General features: G+C 33.7%; 1 protein-coding gene and 1 long non-coding RNA gene across 11 annotated transcripts in view; one reads left to right on the top strand and one right to left on the bottom strand.

Moving 5' to 3' along the window:
• Positions 1–4,958: 4,958 nt before the first annotated feature.
• The window catches only part of LOC138329164 (transcription factor ETV7-like), a 65,160-nt gene continuing 46,574 nt past the window's right edge, over positions 4,959–23,544 (bottom strand). For 7 of the 10 annotated variants that reach the window (XM_069275950.1, XM_069275952.1, XM_069275944.1 and 4 more), the window contains exons 3-10: positions 16,088–16,195; positions 14,973–15,077; positions 10,994–11,092; positions 8,358–8,582; positions 7,684–7,758; positions 7,149–7,277; positions 6,495–6,741; positions 4,959–5,871 (exon numbers count right to left, since the gene is read on the bottom strand). In XM_069275950.1, coding sequence (XP_069132051.1) covers positions 5,217–5,871; positions 6,495–6,741; positions 7,149–7,277; positions 7,684–7,758; positions 8,358–8,582; positions 10,994–11,092; positions 14,973–15,077; positions 16,088–16,195 — 1,643 coding nt within the window. In that variant the 3' untranslated portion in view covers positions 4,959–5,216. Of the gene's footprint in view, positions 5,872–6,494; positions 6,742–7,148; positions 7,278–7,683; positions 7,759–8,357; positions 8,583–10,993; positions 11,093–11,679; positions 12,183–14,972; positions 15,078–16,087; positions 16,196–17,772; positions 17,931–23,544 lie in introns of those variants that run through there. The other 3 variants (XM_069275953.1, XM_069275945.1, XM_069275954.1) reach the window with 3 other exon arrangements.
• Positions 13,871–23,544, top strand: part of LOC138329165 (uncharacterized) — a 41,700-nt gene continuing 32,026 nt past the window's right edge. The window contains exon 1 of the long non-coding RNA XR_011209419.1: positions 13,871–13,921. This is a non-coding gene — a long non-coding RNA (uncharacterized lncRNA). The remainder of the gene's footprint in view (positions 13,922–23,544) is intronic.

Below are 23,544 nucleotides of genomic sequence, written 5' to 3'. Positions count from 1 at the left end.
TCTTCTTTTTTGACTTTATTCCTTCATAAATGAAGAGTTTATACAAAACTTTAAGACAAAGGATTACAAAAAAAATGGAAGCGATTACATAAATAACACATGTTTGACGTCCTAAATCAGGACATTATTATAAGAAAATTGAGAGGAAAAAATTTATAGAGAGAGGGAAAAAATTCAATACATCAATAAGGAAAATGATTAAATTCAAACTGACATCTTCAAAGACATCATGATATAAATGTAAGAATGTACACATATTTACTGAAACGCTAATTCAGCAGCTTTAACAGAAAAGCAACAACAAACATAAGCAAATCTTAAAGAATACTCATCATCCGGTAATAGTTCCTGTATATAATCAGGGATGTACCCTAATAGGACACAAATAAGTTCGTGTCTATCTAAATTGTCTAATTTTACGTATGACTCAACTGGATAATTATTGACAATATTTGTGAAGAATTCATCACGTAGATCAAATAGATCATGATGTTTACAATCAAGTAAGTAATGGGCTAAAGCATCATGAGATATCACATTGCATTTCGCACATAACAGCCCACAACGTGGGCTTAACAACCTCAGACTTGCTACTCTACTGCATATATTAGCTTGAAAAGAAGATAAGTGTTTCCAAAGAAACCAAAGAGACGGCGGACGAAGTGATCCATGCAAACATTTAAATCGACTAAATCAAGTATTTTACGAGACATATAACAGCTTTCGTAGCTGTTTACAGTTGAACATTGCTGCTTGTTTGATTTGGATCACTATAAAACTGACTTTGACAATATGATTTTATACGATAGTCAGGAAAGTAAATCGACAAATTCTAACCTAATAGTCAAAGGGTTGTTACCACCAATCCGTCGAATCCAGGCAACAAGAAAAATCTAATGCTTAAGTTGTTGTACGGATACTTATGGTTCCATTTAAATACATAACTTTGACCTTAAATTAGGTTAAAGTTGCTATGTACACTGGTTTTAAAGGCAAATAATAGATCCTCTCTTGTAATGATATAGCAACGTTCAGCTTTCTGTATTTTGACAGGCTAGGCTTACAATACGGGTTTAAGTGTAAATTTTACGTAGGTGGTGTTTTAAAATATTGGTCATGTTCATGCAGTTTGGGTTCAAATCAAATAAAAAAAATAACCATCGTCTGAGACCCACGGTTGATTACACATCGTTACGCTACGCTGCACTTATCAGTAAGCGTTGCGTATTGCAACCAACGGTGTGTCTCAATAGTAGCGTATTGTAATCAACTATGGTCTCAAATGTAGCGTATTGCTATCATCCATGGTCTCAAGTTTAGCGTAGTGTATTGCAATCAAGCGTGGGTCTCAAGTGTAGCATTTTGCAATCAACAATGGATCTCAAATGTAGCGTCGCGTATTGTAATCAACTATGACTCTCAAGTGTAGCGTATTGCAATCAACCATGGTCTTAAGTGCAGCGTAATAAATCAATAGTGGGTACCAAGTATAACATAACATTTTGCAATCAACATTTGGCCTATATCTCAAGTGTAGCGTAATCCAGTCAACCATGGTCTCAAATGTAGTGTAGCGTATTGCAATATTAACCATGATCTCAAATGTTGTGTAGCGTATTGCAATCAACCGTATTGCAATCAACCATAGGTCTCACGTTTAGCGTTTTGTAATCAACCATGGTCTCAAGTGTAGCGTAGTGTATTGAAATCAACCATAGGTCTCAAATAAAGCGTAATACAATCAGCCGTAGTCTTAAGTGTAACGTAGCGTAATGCAACCAACCGTGGATCTCAAATCAACCGCGGGTCTAAAATATAGCGTAATACAATCAGCCATGGTCTCAAGTGTAACGTAGTGTAGTGCAATCAACCATAGGTCTCAAGTGTAGCGTATTGCAATACATGGTCATAAGTGTAGCGTAGCGTAGTGCAATCAACCGTGGGTCTCAACTTAACCGTGGGTATCAAATGTAGCGTATTGTAACCGACCATGGTCTCAAGTGTAGCGTAGTATATTGAAATCAAATGTGGGTCACAAGGGTAGCATAGTGCAATCAACCGTGGCTCTCAAATGTAGCGTATTGCATTCAACCATGGTCCCAAGTGTAGTGTAGCGTAGTGCAATCAACCATGGTCTCAAGTATAGCGTAGAGTATTGAAATCAACTGCTGGTCTCAATTGTAGCGTAGCGCAGTGCAATCAACCATGGATCTTCAACTATCTTCAAGTAACTTGATCAAACAATCATATCTGAAAGGCGCAACTTCTTCCCACGTAATGTTTTTCATACGCCCTGAGAAAACAATCCTAAGTTGTGTGATAACTTGTGCTTGTCAATGCTTGTTCAGGAGTTGTTTATTCAGAAACATTTTTTTTGTAGCGAGAGATAATTGTATAATTAATGATACCGTATATAGACTGATAAACAGCGAGTGTTTGTACTATAAGATTGATAAGATTGTATCAGACATTTTTATCACTGGTGAAAATTCAGGATTATTATGAAATGATGTCTGGATCATCCAATTAATACTTTTAAGGAATACTTCCTCAACCGGAACTTTACTTTGAAGATTAAACTTCGACATGTTTTGACGTACAGAGATTTATCACGTTATTTATCATCCTTTTGGATGGTTTCGTATTGTTGGTTTCAATTTTAGCACTTTTCTCTGTTTGAGAAAGCAGTTCTTTTTTGTAGCTGTCTTTGTCGTGGTAATTGTAGATATCAATTATTGAAGGAGATATCCAAGGTGATTAATGACAACTTCCTGGATAATGCTCCAAAATATAGTGATAACCTACACCCGACAGCCGGGCTTAGATTTGTGCAGATAACCTTAATTTTCATTGGCTATAAAGAGGACCAATAGATTGCCATTTTACATAACAAGGAACCGGGAAGGGTTTGCATACCAGTCTAAGCGTAAACTTCGTGGTGTTGTTAAACTTTGTGCATGCAAATGATACAATAATGTAGCAAAGCTTAAATTTGGCACGTGCGTTTCTTCAAAAAACGTATTTCTTATTTCATTAACCAGGAAGTCATGTGTTCATATATTTAATCGGAAGATGTACCACTATTTTTGTTTTACAACATCAACTATGATGAAATGTTCATTTGCAATAAATAATTATTAATACCAAGTTTCCAACTGTCACTGTCTCTAAGCCAATCTAATTATCGGCATGCTGTTGTTGATAAAGAAATTTAAATTGTACTGCGATAACTGTTCTGGGTCCATGGGTCCAGTTTCACCAAAATTCCTTGAAGCGATTCCCTAAGTTAAAATTTCCGATAAACGATGTGTTTCTGATTTTATGTTAAGGAGTTCCTTAAAAACGGGGGGGGGGGGGGGGGGGGGGGGCTGATAGTTGTGACGTTAAAGTAAGCCTAACAGCCTGTTGACTAATTCATGCTGTTGTTGATAAAGACATGGAGGGGCTGATAGTTGTGACGTTAAAGTAAGCCTAACAGCCTGTTGACTAATTCATTATGTTTTATTGTGGTAATGTGATATTGATAACGCAGTATGCTAGAGGTCATATATCTACATGATCAGTACATGCCTTTTTAATAAACAACCGATATCCTGTACATTAGATTGCAATAACGTTTTGGTTTAACACGATAGATGATGTTTACTATTTTATCAATTTCATTGGTAAATTTTTAAAAGTCTGTATAATTTCAAAATTTGAATAATAACTAAATAATAAATTAGAACCACATAGTTAAAATGATAATGAAAACAAACAGTCGCTGGTTTAGGTATTCTCGATACACCAAGGGTTACCATGACTGACGTTACATCCACCCCTGGACTATCTCACAGTAAAACTGAAGGCAGTTCAGGAGTGAAAAACTGACCAATCATAGGCCTGCAGAGACTTCCTTTGAGATTACAGAGAGAGCGATGCCCAATTACAAAGCAACATAGACAACTTCAAGGCTCCAAATACGTGACATGGTAATGTTTCCTGGTATTGTCTATTGTATGATCTACCGTAACTTTAACACTTTATTTAAATGATCAAAGCTTGTAAATAAATGTAAAAAGCTGTTCTTCAAAACTCATAGAAAACATTCAAAATTCATTTAAGCTGATAAATAAGAGCTTGCCATTATTCGTCCAATGTATATTTTTGATAAAGTTACAATACATGTAACTATCTTTTGGTTTGTACTTTTACCTGTATACTGCTTTTGGTTATGGTCTTTGTGTAAGGATATGTTTTATATGTATGATGTTGATTATGATTGTCTTGTTCCGCATTCCATAACGACCGACCTTTACTTGAATTGACACATGGATAAAGGTATATAAAATGTAAACAACATTTCAGGAAGTAATGTAGTCTAGTATTTCATAAACTGATCTAAACATGACTAGCGATAAGCTAGGAAGGTATCCCATATTATGTTACATATCATATTTCTTAAGGATTCATTTATGTTACTGAGACGTAACACAGAAATCTCAATACTCTAAATGAAGCAGTTTATGATGAGAGAACACTCAGATTTTTGTGAAACATATTCTTCAGGTTGGATGTTACATAAATGGTTATTTGACACAACCATCGAAATAATTACTCATGACGTTTCAATAACCACATTGTCATTTTCATCAGACGTAAATGACAAGTACAATATGTTTACACCGAGGAGTGTCACAACATACCTCTTCAGTGTAAACATATTGTACTTGTCATTTACGTCTGATGAAAATGACAATGTGGTTATTGAAACGTCACGAGTAATAATTTTGATTTGTTTAGTTGAAGTTAACGATTTAAACAACGAGTATCTGATTTATTTGAGCTTAAAGTTGTACGAGACATAAATTTTGCTTTGAAATAAAAAATTGTTTTAATGTATTCATTGTATCGTCACAGATTCATGATGAAGTTTTCTATCCTGGAACATTAAAAAATATGAACATAACACCAGCATCTCATGTTAAAGAAAACCATTAAAACACATAACCTTTAATATGCACAGGGAAATATATAAATCACTTTGGAAACCTGTCATTCTGTCAATAATGCGGTAACATAAACTTTTATACACACATGTAAAAATATAAATCACTTTGGAATCCTCACTCAGTAGCACTTCTTTTAACTTTGGAATGGAATGCATTGTTATTGTTATTAAAACGTATATTAGACCATGACTAATCTCTGTTACCCCGGTAACGATACATCAACCGTCAGCTGAGCTGTTTGAATAATGCTTTAACAGGTAACCGATTACCGTGGCTGTCTCTTTGGAGTTTCACAACACTTTCGTCTAGTTTATTAGTCAATGTTTGCGAGTACTGACGTTTTAATCTGTTCATAGACAAATCCTCGGGTTCGTTCTGAACCTCCGTCTTCACTGATGTTTCTGTATCTTCAAACACTGGAGAGTTCCTCGATGATGTTCCACCTTCAGATTTTACACCACCTGAATTAAACATTTTCGGAACATCATCGAGACACACCGAGTTACTTGGACTTACTCTACTTTTATCGATGAGATCAGTACTATCAGTGAGCCGAAATCCAGTCATTATGCCTCCGTCTCCATGCTGATGAACACTTTTAGGAATATTAATAAAGCCATTGTTGAAGGGAAGTCCTGGTGGGAAGTCACAGAAATGATTTGTGAAATTATTATGTTGAGCATCACTCGGTTGGTATTCTGACTTAATGATAGACGGAATGTTAGGTGAAGTTTGTGATCGTTCATCCACCTCTTCCACCCTTTCAGAACCCTCCTCCTCCATTTCGTGCTTGACCGGTGTGTGTGGAGGTGATATGCTTTTGCTGTGAGGTTTTGCACCCCTTTGGCCTTTCTGAATTTTTGACGGAGGCTGGAGAAATCTGAAATATGAAATGATTTATAATGAATTCACAGGAAATATGTGTGTCCTTAACGGTCGGAGTGCAAGGACACATAAGGTTACTTGTGAACTCAGTTTCATGGTAAATACCAGAGATTTGCCATTCAAATGAAAATAAATATACCATATGCAAAGGTTCCCTTTATTGCATAAAGGGACTAAATTTGTATTTATCATCTTATTTGACAACACCATGCCACTTCGGCAAAACCTCTTTGTCCAAAAACAGAGGTTACTAACATAATAAAAGTAGTTTTTGCTCAATTTTGCTTAGCAGTCCGTTTTCGTGAGGGTCTAGTTCACATGTTGTCTGTATAAAGTGTATAAGATTCATTGCTCGACCTGGGCCCAGTTTCATGAACATTCCTTAACTCTAAGGAATTCCTTTACTTTTCCCATAGAAAAGCATCACAAAAGTTAAGGAAACAATCTTAATTTAGTTAGGGAGCATTCCTTAAAATCTGCATTTTTTCCTATGGAGAATTTTAAGTTAAGGGTTTCTTAGATTTAAGGAATGTTCTCCTAAACCAGGATGAAAATGGAATCGCAGACATAATGAATACATTATAATGTCAGTAACAAACACATTTGCTATAAACTTACTGATATGTTAGCCGTCGACCAGAAACCTTTTTGATGATGTTCATCCTGTAGTAATATCTGAGAGCTCTGGACAGTTTCTCATAGGTCATATTGGTCCTGTTCTTCTGATGTCCCCAAAGCTGGGCCAGACCTGTAGGGTTTATTATTCGGAACACGAAGTCCTGGGTATTCTCCCAACACACGTAGTTACCATACTGGTGTGGGTTCTGTAGTAGCTGGTAGATGAATTCCCAGAGCAGACGACACTCTACAGAATTACAGAAAACAAAGTTATACACTTCTCATTATAGCAATAGAGCATTAAGAACTAATATTATGTTCTAATTCGTCAAAATAGTCAAATACCACATTTTCAGATTCCGTGATTCGAAGATAAGAAGACGTGTGAGAAGAATTATGTTAATCATAATTTTCTATATTATACACATAGAAACACGAAAAGGAGCAATGAATGATCAAAATTGATGGTAAATTATCATAAACGGATCTAGTTTGACGTGGAGCAAACATCAAGCATAAGGGAACCAAACGTTGAATTATCAAAGTTAGCTAAATTTATAACCAACCCGTGATGTTTTCTGCTGTCTCTGATACACCATGCACATAGTGCTTTCATGTAAGTGGTTTATCTGAAAAGTGAATGATTGGACGTACCAGAGTCTTGTTTGCGTAGCATCAGAGTATGTGACAAGGTATTGTCCGCTGCCGGCAGTGTTGAGGGTATGCTGGGGGAAAATGCCATATTGTCACATAAGTTATTCTCTTCGTGTAGTTTCTCGCATTCTGTAACAAACGAACAATATACGGTCAAGGTTAAATTAAGCTAAATCTTAGACATGGACAAAAATAGAAACGACATATATGGATAAAATTAGAAATAGAAACTATTTATCAATAGTAATGAAACATTACTTTATCATTAATCTGTCGACCAACATGCTGACTTTCTTTCTATTTTAACTGTTATTAAATCTTCTCCTGCTTATTCCGTCTTTGCATATTACAGAGTTAGCTCCCTTGTGGGTAGGTATCCATTATGACGTCATTATTTTGTGAGCGCAATCCACGCCGTTTTCTCCGAAAATTATGACGTTACGCTCGCAAACACATGACGTCACAATTTATACCTACCCGCAAGGACAGATAACTCTGTAATACGCAAATACGGAATATTTACAAGACTAGTTACCATCTGGATCTGTCACTGGTTCCTCATCAGACGCACTGTCAGTGTCAGCTATCGTAGGAGCCGGACTCAGAACTCCTACAGAATCAAATACATGGTTTTTATAAACAAATGCAATCAAATACAGCATAAGATGTAAGAAATGGATATCAGTATAATATTTCAGTTTTATTCTATTCCTTGTTATGGTGTCTGGTTATTTAGTTGAACATTGTTGCATTCATAGCATTCTTTGTCCTGTTATATGGTTATATGTAAGACACTTTAACCTTTCAATTTCAGTACTGAAGTGTTAACCTTCCCAGTGTGTTGTGAGCTCCCCAGTAATGAATTAGGTAACGGATCACCGCCATCCCTTCTCTTTCATTATAGATTTCTCGTCATTCTTTAACTACTCATTAACTATGTTTTTCAGGAGAGTTTTCAATTAATGTGTTTTTACACTGGGTTGTGACTGGTTTTTAGTTTTAGTTTAAACATTTTTTTTATTGCAAACAAATTTACGAAAGGATCGGGCACAAGTTATTACAACTTATTTAAGCCCTCTCCAAAATGTGACTGGTCAACCATCGTGTTTTGATAAAGGATGTAGGTGATGCCCAAATTCAATCTTTGTTTTTATCGTTTCATTTGCTTGGCATTAAATTTGTATTGGTAAAATGTACACTGTATACGACTACCTGGTACAGATGTGGGTGGTAATGAGATGTCAGTCTGATGTAAAGTAGGCGTGGCCTGGGTGATGTTGTGATGGTGTAGGGGCGTGGCCTTGGGAGGCTGAGGTAAGATTGGCACCAATGAGCGTTGTTGTTGTTGTCCCAAGCGTGCAGGGGAAGACGTAGTCGTAGGCTGGGCCGTGTCTGAAGAACTTAGCACGATTAGCCCGCCGTTGTGGTTGCTTTCTGTAAGTACACAATCAGACACATTAGTATATCCCTATCAACCCTATCAAATGAATTATTACAAACGATGATGACTAACATTGAAGACCCGATATCATCGTGGGATTATAAATGAACACTTCAGGTGAACCAGTTGAAATGAATTTTTCGATCCAATATAAGTGCATGAACAATAAAATATTGTAATGCAAAATTTTTAAATAAATATATACAGAGTATTGTACATCTCCAAAAAGAAGGGGGAGGGGCATGCTTGTCTTTGCAATAATCATATGTTTGCAGGATTTGAATCACATTAACGAGAATAGATACGTATTCTTAGACGAAGATTTACTTAATATCTCTGTACATAACATTGTATGTATTATGATAAAGTATCTCTGAATGAATTTTCGTGAAAAAATCATAGTATTTATCACACGTTGGACTAATACATTTAAAAGTCATGTACGTTAAAACACTTCATTCAGTGAACGACTCAACAGCACTTAAAAAGTTTGTGTATGTTCTTCTTCTTGATATACTGTTGAGTACAAATTATTTATCATGTTTGTTTACGTAGATTATTTTAGAAAGTACTGATGTAGATAACAAATAGGAGTCAAGTCGTAATAATCTCAATCGCAATGGGCGTTAATTACCTCGAATACGGTAATATTGTGTTTTATTATACTTAGAATATCAATTGCCTATAAACCTCAAGACACATGTAAACACTTTGATAGGCAAACAAATAACATTACGAGAAGTAGCCGGATATTTGTGAAGGTGAAGAGGGTTTAGTCATAGCTCGGTCACACATTACGTACGTTGTGTACGACCAAACCCTTTATCATATACAATAGGTACCAGGCACTCTAGATATCAAATAGTACACATGACTAGGTAGAATATAGGTTTTTATATACCGCAGATGTAATATCCACGTGTCATACATATCCGGCTGCGGTCTGATTGTCGTAAGTTCAGTCAACCGTGGGCGGATGTATATAATGCTGGAACCTAAGGTGTATCTCACCTCTCCGACCGACACCAGCGGAAGTTTTATACACAATAAACGAGAAGAAACCATTTTTCCTGATACAATCAATATAATGTGTTATTCTTGTGTAAGTTCATTTTTTTGCTCCTAAGAACATTTGTATTAATGAATAAAAACGTTTAATTAGTCTCAATTGAAAAAAACACCAGCCCCAGGATCATAAAACAATCTTAAGTCTAAAACTGTCTTAGATTTAGACTTAGCCACTCAAAGATGACGTTACAAATGTCATAATATATATTTAATTTCTGGTTGGCTTAATCTAAACATAAGTCTTAGATTGTTTCATGAGCAGACGAAGCAGTAATTACAGTCATTGTTAAGCCGTATGCGATTGCTTACAGAAGCCCTCTGATAAGACCCCACAAAAACATGAAATTATCGATTCGCCCCTGGTTACTAGTATGTCTATGTATGTAGTGGTACCATATTGCTAATAGCTAATACAACAATTTATATTCGTATGCAATATCATTGCATGAATAATCGACTTAATTCAAATTACAAGTACACGTATGTCAATACATCTGTTTTCATCCACTTAATTATGCATCAAGATTTTCATAATAGAAAAAATGAAATAAATGCTAATTCAATTTTTCAAATCAATAACTAGTGCTGTGCATTGCACTGTTTTGACCGAATAGATATGTTTAAACTAGATAACCTATAAAAGATACAGCTATACAAATCTATACATCGTAACCTTACTGCATGACATACATTGTATGCGAATTAGTGTATGGTAAACTAGCTAGCTATTCTGCTCTTCACCAGCATCACAGAATATACATCAGGCCATTTTTATTACATAAACTGCCATTAACAAAGTACAATATGAAAACTGCACTTTACATTATACTCTTTAGCACTGGCATTGTTTCACCTGTTTCCATGAACTCAGTTTTCGTTATAAGTTATCAAAAATTCAGCGCAAAATTTATTTGGAATTCACCCAATTGCAATAGTAATTATGGTAATAACACATAGAAACATTCTAATTAGCACACGGATATCTTAGCGGGAAATGTATCCCACAAAAAAACTTAATTAAGATTACTAACATATTTGATTTGGCAGTATACTTACGATAAAGCTAAACTAAGATTACTAACATATTTTGCATTATAGTAACAATAAAGCTGAATTAAGATTATTAATTATAACATATTTTGTTTGGCAGTATAGTAACGATAAAGCTAAATTAAGATCACTAATTGTAACATGTGTGATTTTGCAGTATATGAGTGAAAAATAAGATTACTAACATGCGTATTCTTGCAGAATATTGTTTATGACGCCATAACACGCAGCACAATGTTAGCCATTGGATATTGTAACAAAGTAATACCGATTTATCATCACATACCTGCTCTGGTTTGTTGGTAGGCAGCCGTTGAGAAGCTGGTACTGACAGACGGGAGGAGGGACGGATGGTAGGTAGGCATAGGAGAACAGACTAGATTGGCTGCGGGGAAACAATAGAAAGTCTTAATACAGTCCAAAACATCCAAAACATCCGACTGGATGATGCTGAATCTATTGTATAAACCTACTTTCTACTAACAAATCAAGAGCCGGGATATAAATCGTGATCTATACACTATCACGTTATTAGCCAATGAGCCCTGTATCCGGTTAGAATAATATATTATCGCTAAATAATTGTCTACCATTCTCATGTCCTGGTGTGCAAAGTATCAATATAAGTAACCTTAGCTGCCTTTTTCTATCCTTTACCTAAAACATACATTCATTCCGCTACAAAACTGAAGTTATCATGTTTAATGGTGATTTAGCCTCATTCAAGGATAATATTTGTCATTTGATCGATAACCGGACACGGAATTGTTAATTAACGTCTGTGGGATCTCTAACAATCAATCTTCCATTTTGACACTTACTGTGTCTGAAGCTTTTACAAAACTGTTTTTTCAATACCTAAAATCACTAGATAAAACATATGAATTATGTACACAAATTTCAATGTTTTATGACATTATCTCCTGAATGGCCATATATTACACAATTGTTTCGATCTCGAATACTCTTGACCTGAACAATCCACACGACTAATCCAACATGAGGAACTATGATGTGATCTACACCTATTCGATGATCCGTATCAAATAAATGCTTGTCGCCTACAAACACTATGAATTAAGATTCATCGGCTGCTCTTACATAATGATTAGAGGCCCTGCTGTATACAATTCAAACCTTTCCGGATTTACATGTAGCAAAATCTTAACATCCGGGTTCTTTATCGATATATAACGATTACATCCTATTAAACGATAAACGTTAGTTGTTATCGTTAATTACGCGTCTTCTTGCATACGTTTATATGGTGATTAGCAAACTATATCCGGGTGTGAAGCAGCTCCAGCAATGTTTCTGATCACTGTCTATTATGGCTTTAACCCCAGTTGATGGATGAATTTAAATTTCAGCAAATCTTATTGCAAATAAGGTGCAAATGGATTTGGCATCAGGAAAGTCTATATTAACAATCTCCAAACAAATCCGGTATGGTACAATTATCAACAACAATTTTAACATTAAATATCACATAATGAAAGAATATCATTATTGTATCTCCTCAACCTATCAACGTAAAAAATCTACAAAAAAATCCTGAAGTTTCAGATATATATTCTGATATACATTGCTATAAAAATGTATACTTTTCTTCATCACATTGGTAACAGCCATGTAATACAGTTGTTGTCTTTAAATGCGAGTGTGGGATATTAGGGTTATATACTTTTGTTCTGAGTGATGATCTTGGTTCATTAAGTTAATTGGTTCATTCATCACCAAGCCACAAGAACACGTTTGAGAATCTCTCAAATGATCGCGAAATAGGTAATAATTTAGATTTGAAGAGGAATGTCTGAGCTGGCACAAAGTAATATTTATAATTCAAGAACCTTTGCTTTTAAAGGTAATTGTTATATCAGGTTCCTCTTTATTTATATTAAAAGGGAGTGTTTTAAATTTCGCAACAGTATTAACATTCGATAAGTCAAAGTTTAAAGCGAAATAATAAAATTCCCTAATTGAATAAAAGGTACTTAGGAAAAACTAGTATAATAACTTGTAGTTCTGCACGTAACAATATTAAAATATCTTGTCATTCTTAGTGGATATCTCTCATTTTCAGACTGATATAATAATGGTTGTACAATTTCTGTCCAATGCTGTGGAGCAAAGCCACGGAGTATCCTGAAGATAAGTATACGTTTGTGCTTTTGACGCCGATCAGAGAGAGATTGCCAAGCTAGTGCTTTATAAAGTATATCATGGGAGGTACCTCTGCGCAATCCCCTTATAATCCTAGCTGCTTCTAAGTGAACAGACACTTGCAGAAGTTTTCATTATTCAGTACAGTTATCCCATAAAACATCAGCCAATTCTAAAATAGGAAAAAATATAAATTGTGTAAATGTGTAAAAGAGTTTTACGCGAAACTCTTTTTATTTATTCATTTTTTAAAATATTAATCCTTTTATATGCTTTCTGGTATACATGCTCTCTATGATGGATGAAGCTGTTTATTTTCTTGTCTTTGAACAAATGTGTTGTGATAAATATGAACTTTGTCCCCTACAAAAGGTCGACTTTATATGAAAACTTTATCGCCTTCGAAATTAAATATCTATTTCTTTAAATGATATTACATGTATTCAAAAATGATTCATAGATATCATGTTTTAATGAATAATATGGATGAGATCAAACAAATACTCTTTGGAATATCTGGCTTTATGTTGCTTTAATTGTCGGAGCCTTGATTAAAATATAAAAAAAACCTTGTATTTAAATAAATTTGAACGATAACTAGTAAGCGTTGAATATAATTTTTATCATCATTAGTGATATGACTAGCATGTCAGTCCACAAGTTGATTTTTTCGATGCTTCAATAGTTGAAGTGAGAAGTTGAAAACAGTTACTTAATAGTTATTAAACTTTCTTCTTCTGTTTATGACTTAAGTTTGGCTTCATCATATAAAACGACTCGTTAATTTAAGCAGGTAGACCATGATGTAAGTCATATAATCCTGCGAAAATAACAGCCCTATTTAAATTCCGACATTGTCCTAGTTAGTGACTTAACAAAAAATAAAAACAGGATGTATTCTTTATATACGCAGTTATGATTTTCTCACGAACACGGAGTATTTATACATCCGGGTTTTTTAATACACTTTGCGAATAAACATTAGACTGATCGAAATGTTGGGAACCTTAACTTATATTACTTCTTATGCATCACATGAAAGTTTTTTCAGGTAGGTATTACGGAAATGCAACGTATATTGATCACATTGTATTTATAATGAGAAACCTGCATCTAACATGTTTGAAGACTTAAATCATTGCCTTGATTTTTGTTCACATAACACATAGAAAGAACAAGAAATGATGTTTTAAATATATAGCGGTCAGTGCCTGGCAACTTCCCAACATGGGATACTAACTTGCGACACAATGTGAAGGAATTATGGTATGATGTCAGAACACCTTGCCTAATTCAATCAACACTTTACATTATTGAGATAATGAAGATAACAACTACGAGTATAATGATTCATCTCTATCTAGATGTACGTCACACGCTTAACAAGTAATAAACACACCAGCTTTTCTACCAAGGCTGTAGCGTGAAATTCCATTACAACCACTTAAAATGTTATTTCCGAGACCAATATGATATGTTATATAATCTTAAATGAACTTCCGCTTTTGACAAAACTAATAGTGTTTAGGAAATAGGCCAAATATATAGACCACACGTCACAATTGGAAAGTTTTTCTTTTCACTTTTAGTACAAAGGGGTATTATACACTAGGCTGAGTAATTTTACTACGTAAATAATGTGTGGAAACCATGTTTCATTTTCCTGTTATATCAACTTATAAAACACTTTCCGGATCACGTCTCTCCTTATCTCCACAATTGTGTAATTATTCATTGCTGTTTGCTTCAACACTGCTGTTTGCTTTGGTTTGAGATAGCGACTGATGACAACGGTCATACCACTAACAAATTAACGATCGGTATTTGGATAAATGGGAGGGAACAAATAGGAGATAACAACAAATTCAAGAATGCATCTACATTGGTTTAACGAGAAAATAATCAAATGTTAATGAACAGACAGATAAGGATAATTGAAGGTTAAAACCAGATACTCCTAACGTCTTTGTAATTCCGACGACATCAACACCCCATATCGAACGTCACAGTGGCAATTGTCATATATCACTTAAAAACTGAGAGTAATCACTGAAAATAATGATTGTTAATTTATTACTTCTGTTGAAAGGAATGCACCTCACCTGGGTTTCGTTGTATCAGTTTCTGTAAGGCGTTGTACAGAAGGTCGCCATTTTTTGGAATCCGGGCAATAAAGTCTTCTCGACCCAATAAACATAAAGCTTTACCTGTGAATAAAATCGGATATTAATTAGTATGATAACATTTGTTGATGTGGTAGAACACGAACACAAGTAATTTGTTTTCATGAACAGGGTCTACTCATTAATAATGAATATTGCAATAGTTTCTGAGATTGACATTTTTAAGTTGTACCTTTGACATTGAACCATAAGTGAAGTTACAATCAATAAAAGTAGTTCCATGTTGGTTAGCAAAACGACTTGTTGGCTAAATCAGCCAGATAGTTTGTAGTCACATACGCTGACAACTAGTGGTATATATTGGAGACGGCTCAAGGATGCAGTTGTTAAATATAAGTCAGTAATTTTTGCTTTAAAGGAAGTCATAAATTAGATAGTTTTCTTTCACTTGTTTTTATGAGTTAGTCTTTTGAAGTTCAAGCGTAGTCATAGCCCGTTATTAAATTGTTGATGCATTAATTACATTTGATGTACCTTCCACAATACAAAATTTACGATTCATTGTCAAGCGGAAATAATGAATTAACATCTAGTGATCTGACTCGGATCGGACATTATATCCGGACAGAACGGAAATCCGTAGTGGACATGACATAAAAGGATTACTTTAGTCGCCATGTTTGTGGTTTTTAAACAATTTGAAACATCTTTGAACACAGATAGCATTTCTCTTAGTGTAAAGTACAAAAGCAACAAGAAGGAAGCCGTACAATTGGAGATGACAGAGATGTCGCGTGCGCTTCGCCTCCAGACCTTAGGTCGTCCGCTCGTGTGACATGTCAAGTAAATATCTTGAGATTGGGCGTAAACAAAAAACCTGCAGATCTATTACCTTTAATTGCCTTATGTAAACGCTAAGCGTAGGTGTTCAACTGTGCAAAAAAAATGCCTGAACAATAATGCATGCCTATGGTTATGCGTTTAATTTCAAAACAAGTTTTTTGAAAGAGACATGCTAAAGTGCCAGATTATATGATTGCATTTTCCGAAACAGGACTAATTGATCGGAGATGATAGATGATGGAATGCGTTACCGTTCATGTCTATCTTGTCAGGAGGGATATGGTCTATGCTGTACTCCTCCGAACACCATTTTAGCCACACACCCACTTCGTGTTTGCTCCATTGCTGGGGATGTTTAGCTAAAACATAAAACACCTATGGTAAAAAATATAGTATAAGTAAGAGGGGTTTCTCAAAATTACATATCACAGTAAAATTAGTATATAATAAAGAGAGTTGCAGGAGTAGTTTGTTTTAAATAAGGCGTATTAGATGCTGATTGTTTCTTATATTATTTATATGTATGTAAGTCCAAAAGAGTAAGTCCAACATGTGGTAGTTGTGTCTGTGTATTGTCTTGTGTAAATTTAAACATGCTCAATTTATATCTCACCTTACACGTCGATAACAGAACTCCAATCGGAGTAATGAAATGATATACACGGTTAAATATCATGCACAAATCGGACTTTTTTCATGTCCTGCATTTAAAGGAGGATCTGATTATGCTAAGATGAAATAGATATACATTTTTATTTTCTTCTTTATTTCCCATCTACGTCCAACTGCCACATAAATTCGTTTTTTTGACAAGACGACAGGCCACAATGAAAAGAAAATACACTCCGCAATGACGTCATTTTTTCTGCTGGCTTGTAGATTAATTAACAACTCTATCAAGGGAGTGCTTCTTCGCGGAAATGCTACTATTAAATGATTTCATTTCATTTATAAAAATACGCACTAATGTATTAATAAAGGCGCATAGCAGTAATATATTTCTGAATTTACCAAATCAGGGATGGTCACATAGACATGACGTACGCCATTTCAAAACAGTTAATATAAAATGAAAGATATGTAATTATATAATATATGTTGTCTTATATATATATATATCTAATACTCTTTATCACTGAAAAGGAGTTATATAAAGTGATTAAAGTGTGTGCTGAATAACTAACGAAGCATGTTGACCTTTTCGTAAGAAACTTAGATTATTACTGAAATGAATCACGGAGAGCTATGTAGTATAACAATCAACTACGTATGTATGTGTTTTCTGTCAGATTACAAAAAAAACTACCGGAGGAAATATCTACACAATAAAACACATAATGTACCTAATTATAACGGTGTTATATAAATAAATAATGCGTTTGATTAAACTGTTCTTTAAGTAAATTTATAACTGCCTGTCTGAAGAGACTGCTGCATAAGTATTTCAGAATATTGGTTTTGGTAATTTGATCGCAATTTTATTTCGTTCAATGTAGTTTTGTTCATATTTCCTCTCAAACGGGCGAGGAAGAATTCTAATAAATGAACAACAAATATCAAAACAATCGTTCAACTTCACATGTGCCTCAAATACCTCACACAATCGAAATAGAATCAGCAATTCACGAAGTGTTATTTCAATTAGTTACATTATTTTAATTAAAGATCAGACGAGATGATTTTCTTATCTATACATAAATATTAAAAGTAAATCAGAAATTACATCAACGAAAGACATGATACAGACATATCTTCTTAAAATCAAGCCTTACACCCCCGATCATAATTATCTGGTGTTATAATTAATCATGTTATAAGTTAAGACTTAAAGTTATACTGACTAGTGTCGGAAAATAATATCAACATTTTAATAAGAAAGACAGCAACCATCACCAGTTAAAGAAAATGACCATCACAATGACTTGATGAGACCTACTTGATTGTATGAGGCCACGAAGCCTGAACGGTTCCCCGCTGAACGTAGAGAGATGTTGCTCCAGTAACATATCTCCAGTGACTGATCAGGGACATAACTTAGGAAGTCGTATCTATGGGCCTACGCGATTCCGGGAACTCAATATAGATTTACATCCAGGTAAGCTATAAGTCTATATATACATAGATATACTATATAAATAAACACTTAGACAGCGATATATATGACGACCTGGTTTATAATGGACAGTCACCCACACCTTGTGTACTGCTCCAGGTAAAAAACACTAATGACATTTTATGTTTAATAGGAAGAGTTGAGATCATAATTAAAAAAAAACGTAACAGTGGATTTAATTAACACTTCCATTCACGTTAAAAACACGTGAATTTTACTTTTTGTGAAAATAGAGGGACAGAAGAGTTATAATAACAGGACATTAATTTTAAAATTTCAAATAAATTTGTTATTTTTCCTTTTAAAACGACATATACTGCAACTTCAGTAATTTCCAAGGATATTCAATTATCTTTCGCATATGCCTTCTACATAACACGTTAAGGAATGATCCATAAATAAATAATATTGTCAATGAATCAAAATTTGACAATTCAATATGAGATGGATGATTTATATCTACGTAAGCATATTGCATTTTCTTCACTGGAATAATATTTTTAATTGTTTTAATTGTGTAAGTAGAAGAACCAATACGTTATGGACAAGGAGTTATTGATATCAAACAATGATGAGAAACTTAATACATTAATAATATTCATGTTAATATATTCGTATACATATATAGATACAAATTGTAAATATTTTATACCGACAACTATCTTTGTGTATATATGTATATTACAAGTGTATTACATTAACTATAGCTATTAAAAATATCTCAGGTAAGGTGTATCAAGGTGCGCCTAACAGTGATACCAGGTTCAAAGCGATAAATAGGTCAGAGTATTAGGCTTTTTTTCTCCGAATTTGGTTCCGGAAGTTTATTTATAAGTCAGGTCATTAGTTGTAAGGTACTCGACCGGTTACAAAGATCTCCTCATATTCAGGGTCCGGGTGTTCAAAGGGTGGTTAGCTTAATATCTTGATTAGTAAAATTTTCATTTCTCATTTGCTACAAATCCTATGGTTATATAAAATAAGGATGTAGGTAATGAGAATCATGTAAAATTTTGTAAAGTTAGGATAAGAAAAAATTATTTTATGATTTGAAAAAAGTCGTTAAACTGATCAAGCTAACCAGACTTTGAAGCAGACGACCCAGGTGGTTATTGTATTGGTATATCTACACTCCTTAGCCAACAGGATATGGCCGGAACACACAGGGAACATAGGTTTTATACCACCCACCTTTAATTCAATAATATATCGAGTATATCTACAGTCAAGGAACATGCGTATTTATCAATCATTTCCCTAATTATCTCATTCATACTTTATAAGGATTCATCATTTTCATCATTCCCCTATATATATAATCTATTTTTACATATTTTTCATTTAGACGTTCAGGCTTAGTCTAAGTTATGGTTATAGTATATACATCTGCTGTTTATTTTGACAAATGTCAATAAATTATATTCCTTTGTTTCAAGCAAATATCAACTTGTTTTGTTTTTGGTAAGCATAAAGAGAAAAATGGCGGCTCAGTGTTTAAGTATGTGTGTGAATAAACACGGAGTTCAGAAACCACCAATTAGTGAAATACTAATATAGAAATAAGTAGTTAATTTTCTTTTACGAAACTCACATCATGAATAAGCAACAAAAACTGACTGTATGAAAGAAAAACAACCTCCAAATGTATGAAATATATAGTGAAAAAAATAACAGTGACGAATACCATGTCTCGTGACATAACATTGGACGTATATTGGCGTATATCAATGAGGATCTATCATTGATAATATTAAAAATCTGAGTTACCTATATCTACTGATATCGGATAGGATAAAAATAAATTCTAACGAATGTCCCATCTTGAATGCTGTGGAAATACATTCATTTAACAGATGTCTTATTCCCTGTCTGTATTCAATAAAGTCTGTTGCACATGATCAGTTATCACAGCTTTTATTTAAACATTATTATTACATATATCTTCTCACTGGTAATTTGATTATCCGTATTCTAGCCGGATATTGTATGTTCTCTCTACAGCCTCAGTCATATCGACATGTTTTTATAAACATGTAATATGCAAATGTTGGTTAAGTTAAATTTCATGCAATGTTCACTCTAAAAACTGTTGAAGAACTTGGATGCATAACTATGATGGTACAGATCTATAACAGCACCAATACTTAGTACACCGTTGTGAAAGGGAAAAATGCTGGATGAAATGATATGCAATTAGAAGGACCTCCCCCCCTGATCAACGCCATGACGGAATGAGATTGAAAAGAAATTATTTTGTGTAGTATTTTCAACACGCTCAATGAATAAAATAGAAAAAAATAGCATGTGCAGCAATCGAAATGATTGTCTGTATATATCAAATGTTCTAAAATATCTTTAAGCTATCAGAATAACCCAAATGATACATTAAAGATATTTAAATAACTAAACATACAATATGCTTATTAAAATATACACTAGTCTAATACAGTATCAGGAACTCAATTAAAGAGAACTCCCTGTTCCAATGTATTGTTAGTAATAAAACTATTTGTATAACGTTAACTGAACGTTGTCAGCAAATGGAAAGCTTGATAATATATATATGGTATATATTATCATGTTTTCTAAAATTAAAAGTTTATTTTATCGACTATTTGTAGTTTAGCCGGAGTCGTACTTTATTACAACATATTATTTAAATTAAAACAATATCTATTGTTTATTCGCTCTATCTATAAAACGGACTTCTTGTATAGCGAATTAAATTTTCAGATCCGTTGGAATTCTTTATAGGCCAGAGCTACAGTATACAAGTGCATATATTTCGTATGAGTAAAAATACATAATTCCCAAAATTTTTGTCATTTTGTAATAATCATATTTTTGATTTCGATAAAATTAACAATAATTTTCCCTTTTTAGAATAAAGCATAATATATAGCGAGTGTCTTCATTAAAAACTGTCAAAACACAGTATTCCATCTTTGCATATAACAAAGTTATCTGCCCTGTGGAAAGGTAACGATTCTGTCGTCATGATTTTGTGGAGGAAATTCAAGTCATTTTCGCTGGATAAGATGACGTTATGCTCACAAACATATGGCGTCACAATAAATGCCTACCCGCAAGGGCAGATCAATCTTCAATATGCAAAGACGAAATATCCAACTATATTCGACATATTCGGTATCTTTATGAAACCATGACCCAGTTTCATCAACATCCCTTAACTTAAGTTGAATCTTTAACTTAAAATGGTCTGCAGGAAACCATTAGATAAGTTACAGAAAAAACATAGTCTACATCATATTTTATTTTTCAATTAAGTTCATATAAATTACAATACATTATAAAGTTAGGATACAGGAAAAATTATAAAATACTTATGTTAATTTACAAAAACCTTAAATATGAAAGATGCTCCACCGCTGACAAACGGCATTTTTTTCACTATCAAAAACAGGAGCAGACAATTAAGTATTTTTCTTCAGTTACAAAAGTTACTTACTTGACATCATTACCACCATTGAAAAGTTTGAGCTTCTAATTTTACAAGTTAAAAACATGAAAAAGAATTAATTGCATCCCGAAAAAAAAAAAAATCCGTGGCACTATATCCAAAATGGAATGAAGTACTGATTGCGCTTGCACCAAAGGCAAAATAAATTATCTTATATTATCGTGTTAATTAGACATGTATATCCACGATTAAACACCAATTATTGTTTAAATGATGAGTATCATTTATGTTCTGTTGGCGGTGGAACATCTTTAAATGAACTTTACTGAACTGCTGTAATGCTTTTCTATGGAGATGTTCGAGACGCTGGGGTCTTATCAACATACAACATAACATATATGGCTATATTATTATGGTTTATCATATACCGTCTATTTCATTAATATTTACTACTTTAATGAAATATTATTTGAAGTAATCATTAACAAAATTTCTAACTGTATTGTCAATCATTTGCAAGTGCATTTTTTCAAGAGTAAGATGAAGTCAGTCTGTGTGATGTTTAGAATATATTTTCACTACATGTATAATCATTACGATTGAGACATGGTACAATACAAGCTGTTGGTGATCACTGGTTATGGTAAGACAATATGTACCAATTAGAACGGGGCGGTGTCAGGTAATACTCTATAGGGTAATAATATAAGGAAGTGAATCTATGTATTTTGTATATAATATCTCTATAAGATGATATCAGGAAGAGCGACTATGTATTATATATATTGCATGTATAATGAAGTGGTGCTCTCTGTGACACTGATGTATAATGTACTCCGTCACATTATGAGACTGTAAGCTATAATTTGTTTGTCCGCCTTACAATAGCTTGCAAACAGTATTTAAAAACATTTTGGCAAGTACTAATAGCCCTATTATCTTGCTTTCTTTGTTTTATATCCTTTTCGAAACTAAATATGTTTATCGAATAAGTATGACCGACCGCGTTTTCATTACGCGACACGGAGCCTGGTGTATCCGTCTGCCGAAAAAAGCAAACAACTTCGCGAAGTGAATGTACCGGTGCATATCTCTTCGAAAGTTGAGATCTTCTTCCTCTTTTCAAGAGTTTCTTAGCTAACTAACTATTCATAACCATTGTCATATTTCCCGTTTTCGTTGTAAAGTATTGGCGTTGAGTTAATAAAAATGATTTCCTTTTCTTACGAGTACTTATATTAGTTTATGTAAATCATCAAACATGGACATGAGGAATACTCATTAAAAATATTTAAGAAACACTACTACCCGAAAAACAGCGATTGATTTAATGGTAAATCAACAGCCAATGAAATTTAAGGACACGGCATGTTTCTAGGTAGAGGAAAGTACGTGGAGAAAAAACACGGATCACATTCAGTAACTGGAAACTGCCCAACATAGAATAGGAAACCAAAAAGTGAACACATTTTACCAATTAACGATAGTCTAATTTAAAATCATCAGGACAAGTCTTGAACATAAAATAAAGATTTTCAGACACGCACACGTTTTCGGGGAAAAGTTATTCAATATCCCATTGACAACTACCTGTTCAAAAAGTATAAGAGGAGTGCCAATTCATTTCACCCGGATTATCAACTAGAGATGTATGATAAATTATATCTGCATGTCTCACCTAACCCCTTGTTTGGGTAAATCTTACTTCAAACCCACATTGTATCGTGCTCTTATTTATATCAATGTTTCAATACATATGTCGAAATGAATGTGTAACGTTATTTATTATTATTAAAAGTAAGCAACAACTAAATTGTTTATTAGCATATATTATTGCGTATAAGTAACACAGGTTTGTTTGGTACTTCTTCCTCCTCCTCTTCTTCTTCAAGGATAATGACAAACCTTTAAGATTAAGTTTATATGTCATGCGCTCTTAAAAATATGAATATATAGCTTGATGTACTTGACGCTTATTACATACTAAACCAATCATTTTTAGCATTTTTATTTATTTGATTAAATGTCCATGGTCTAATCGTATATGGGTCTATATATTATCTGTATATTTTTCTCTCATAGCTATGGATATGATTATTTTGAAATGAACGGAAAAATGAAAAAAAAAACATCATTAAGTGTTCAAGCATACTAAGCTTACAAAAAATACAAAT

Source organism: Argopecten irradians, chromosome 8 (genome assembly GCF_041381155.1).
Source record: "Argopecten irradians isolate NY chromosome 8, Ai_NY, whole genome shotgun sequence".
In the NCBI taxonomy this organism is placed as follows: domain Eukaryota; kingdom Metazoa; phylum Mollusca; class Bivalvia; order Pectinida; family Pectinidae; genus Argopecten; species Argopecten irradians.
The sequence above is the reverse complement of the archived record's forward strand: the minus strand, read 5'-3'. Positions and strand labels throughout refer to the sequence as shown.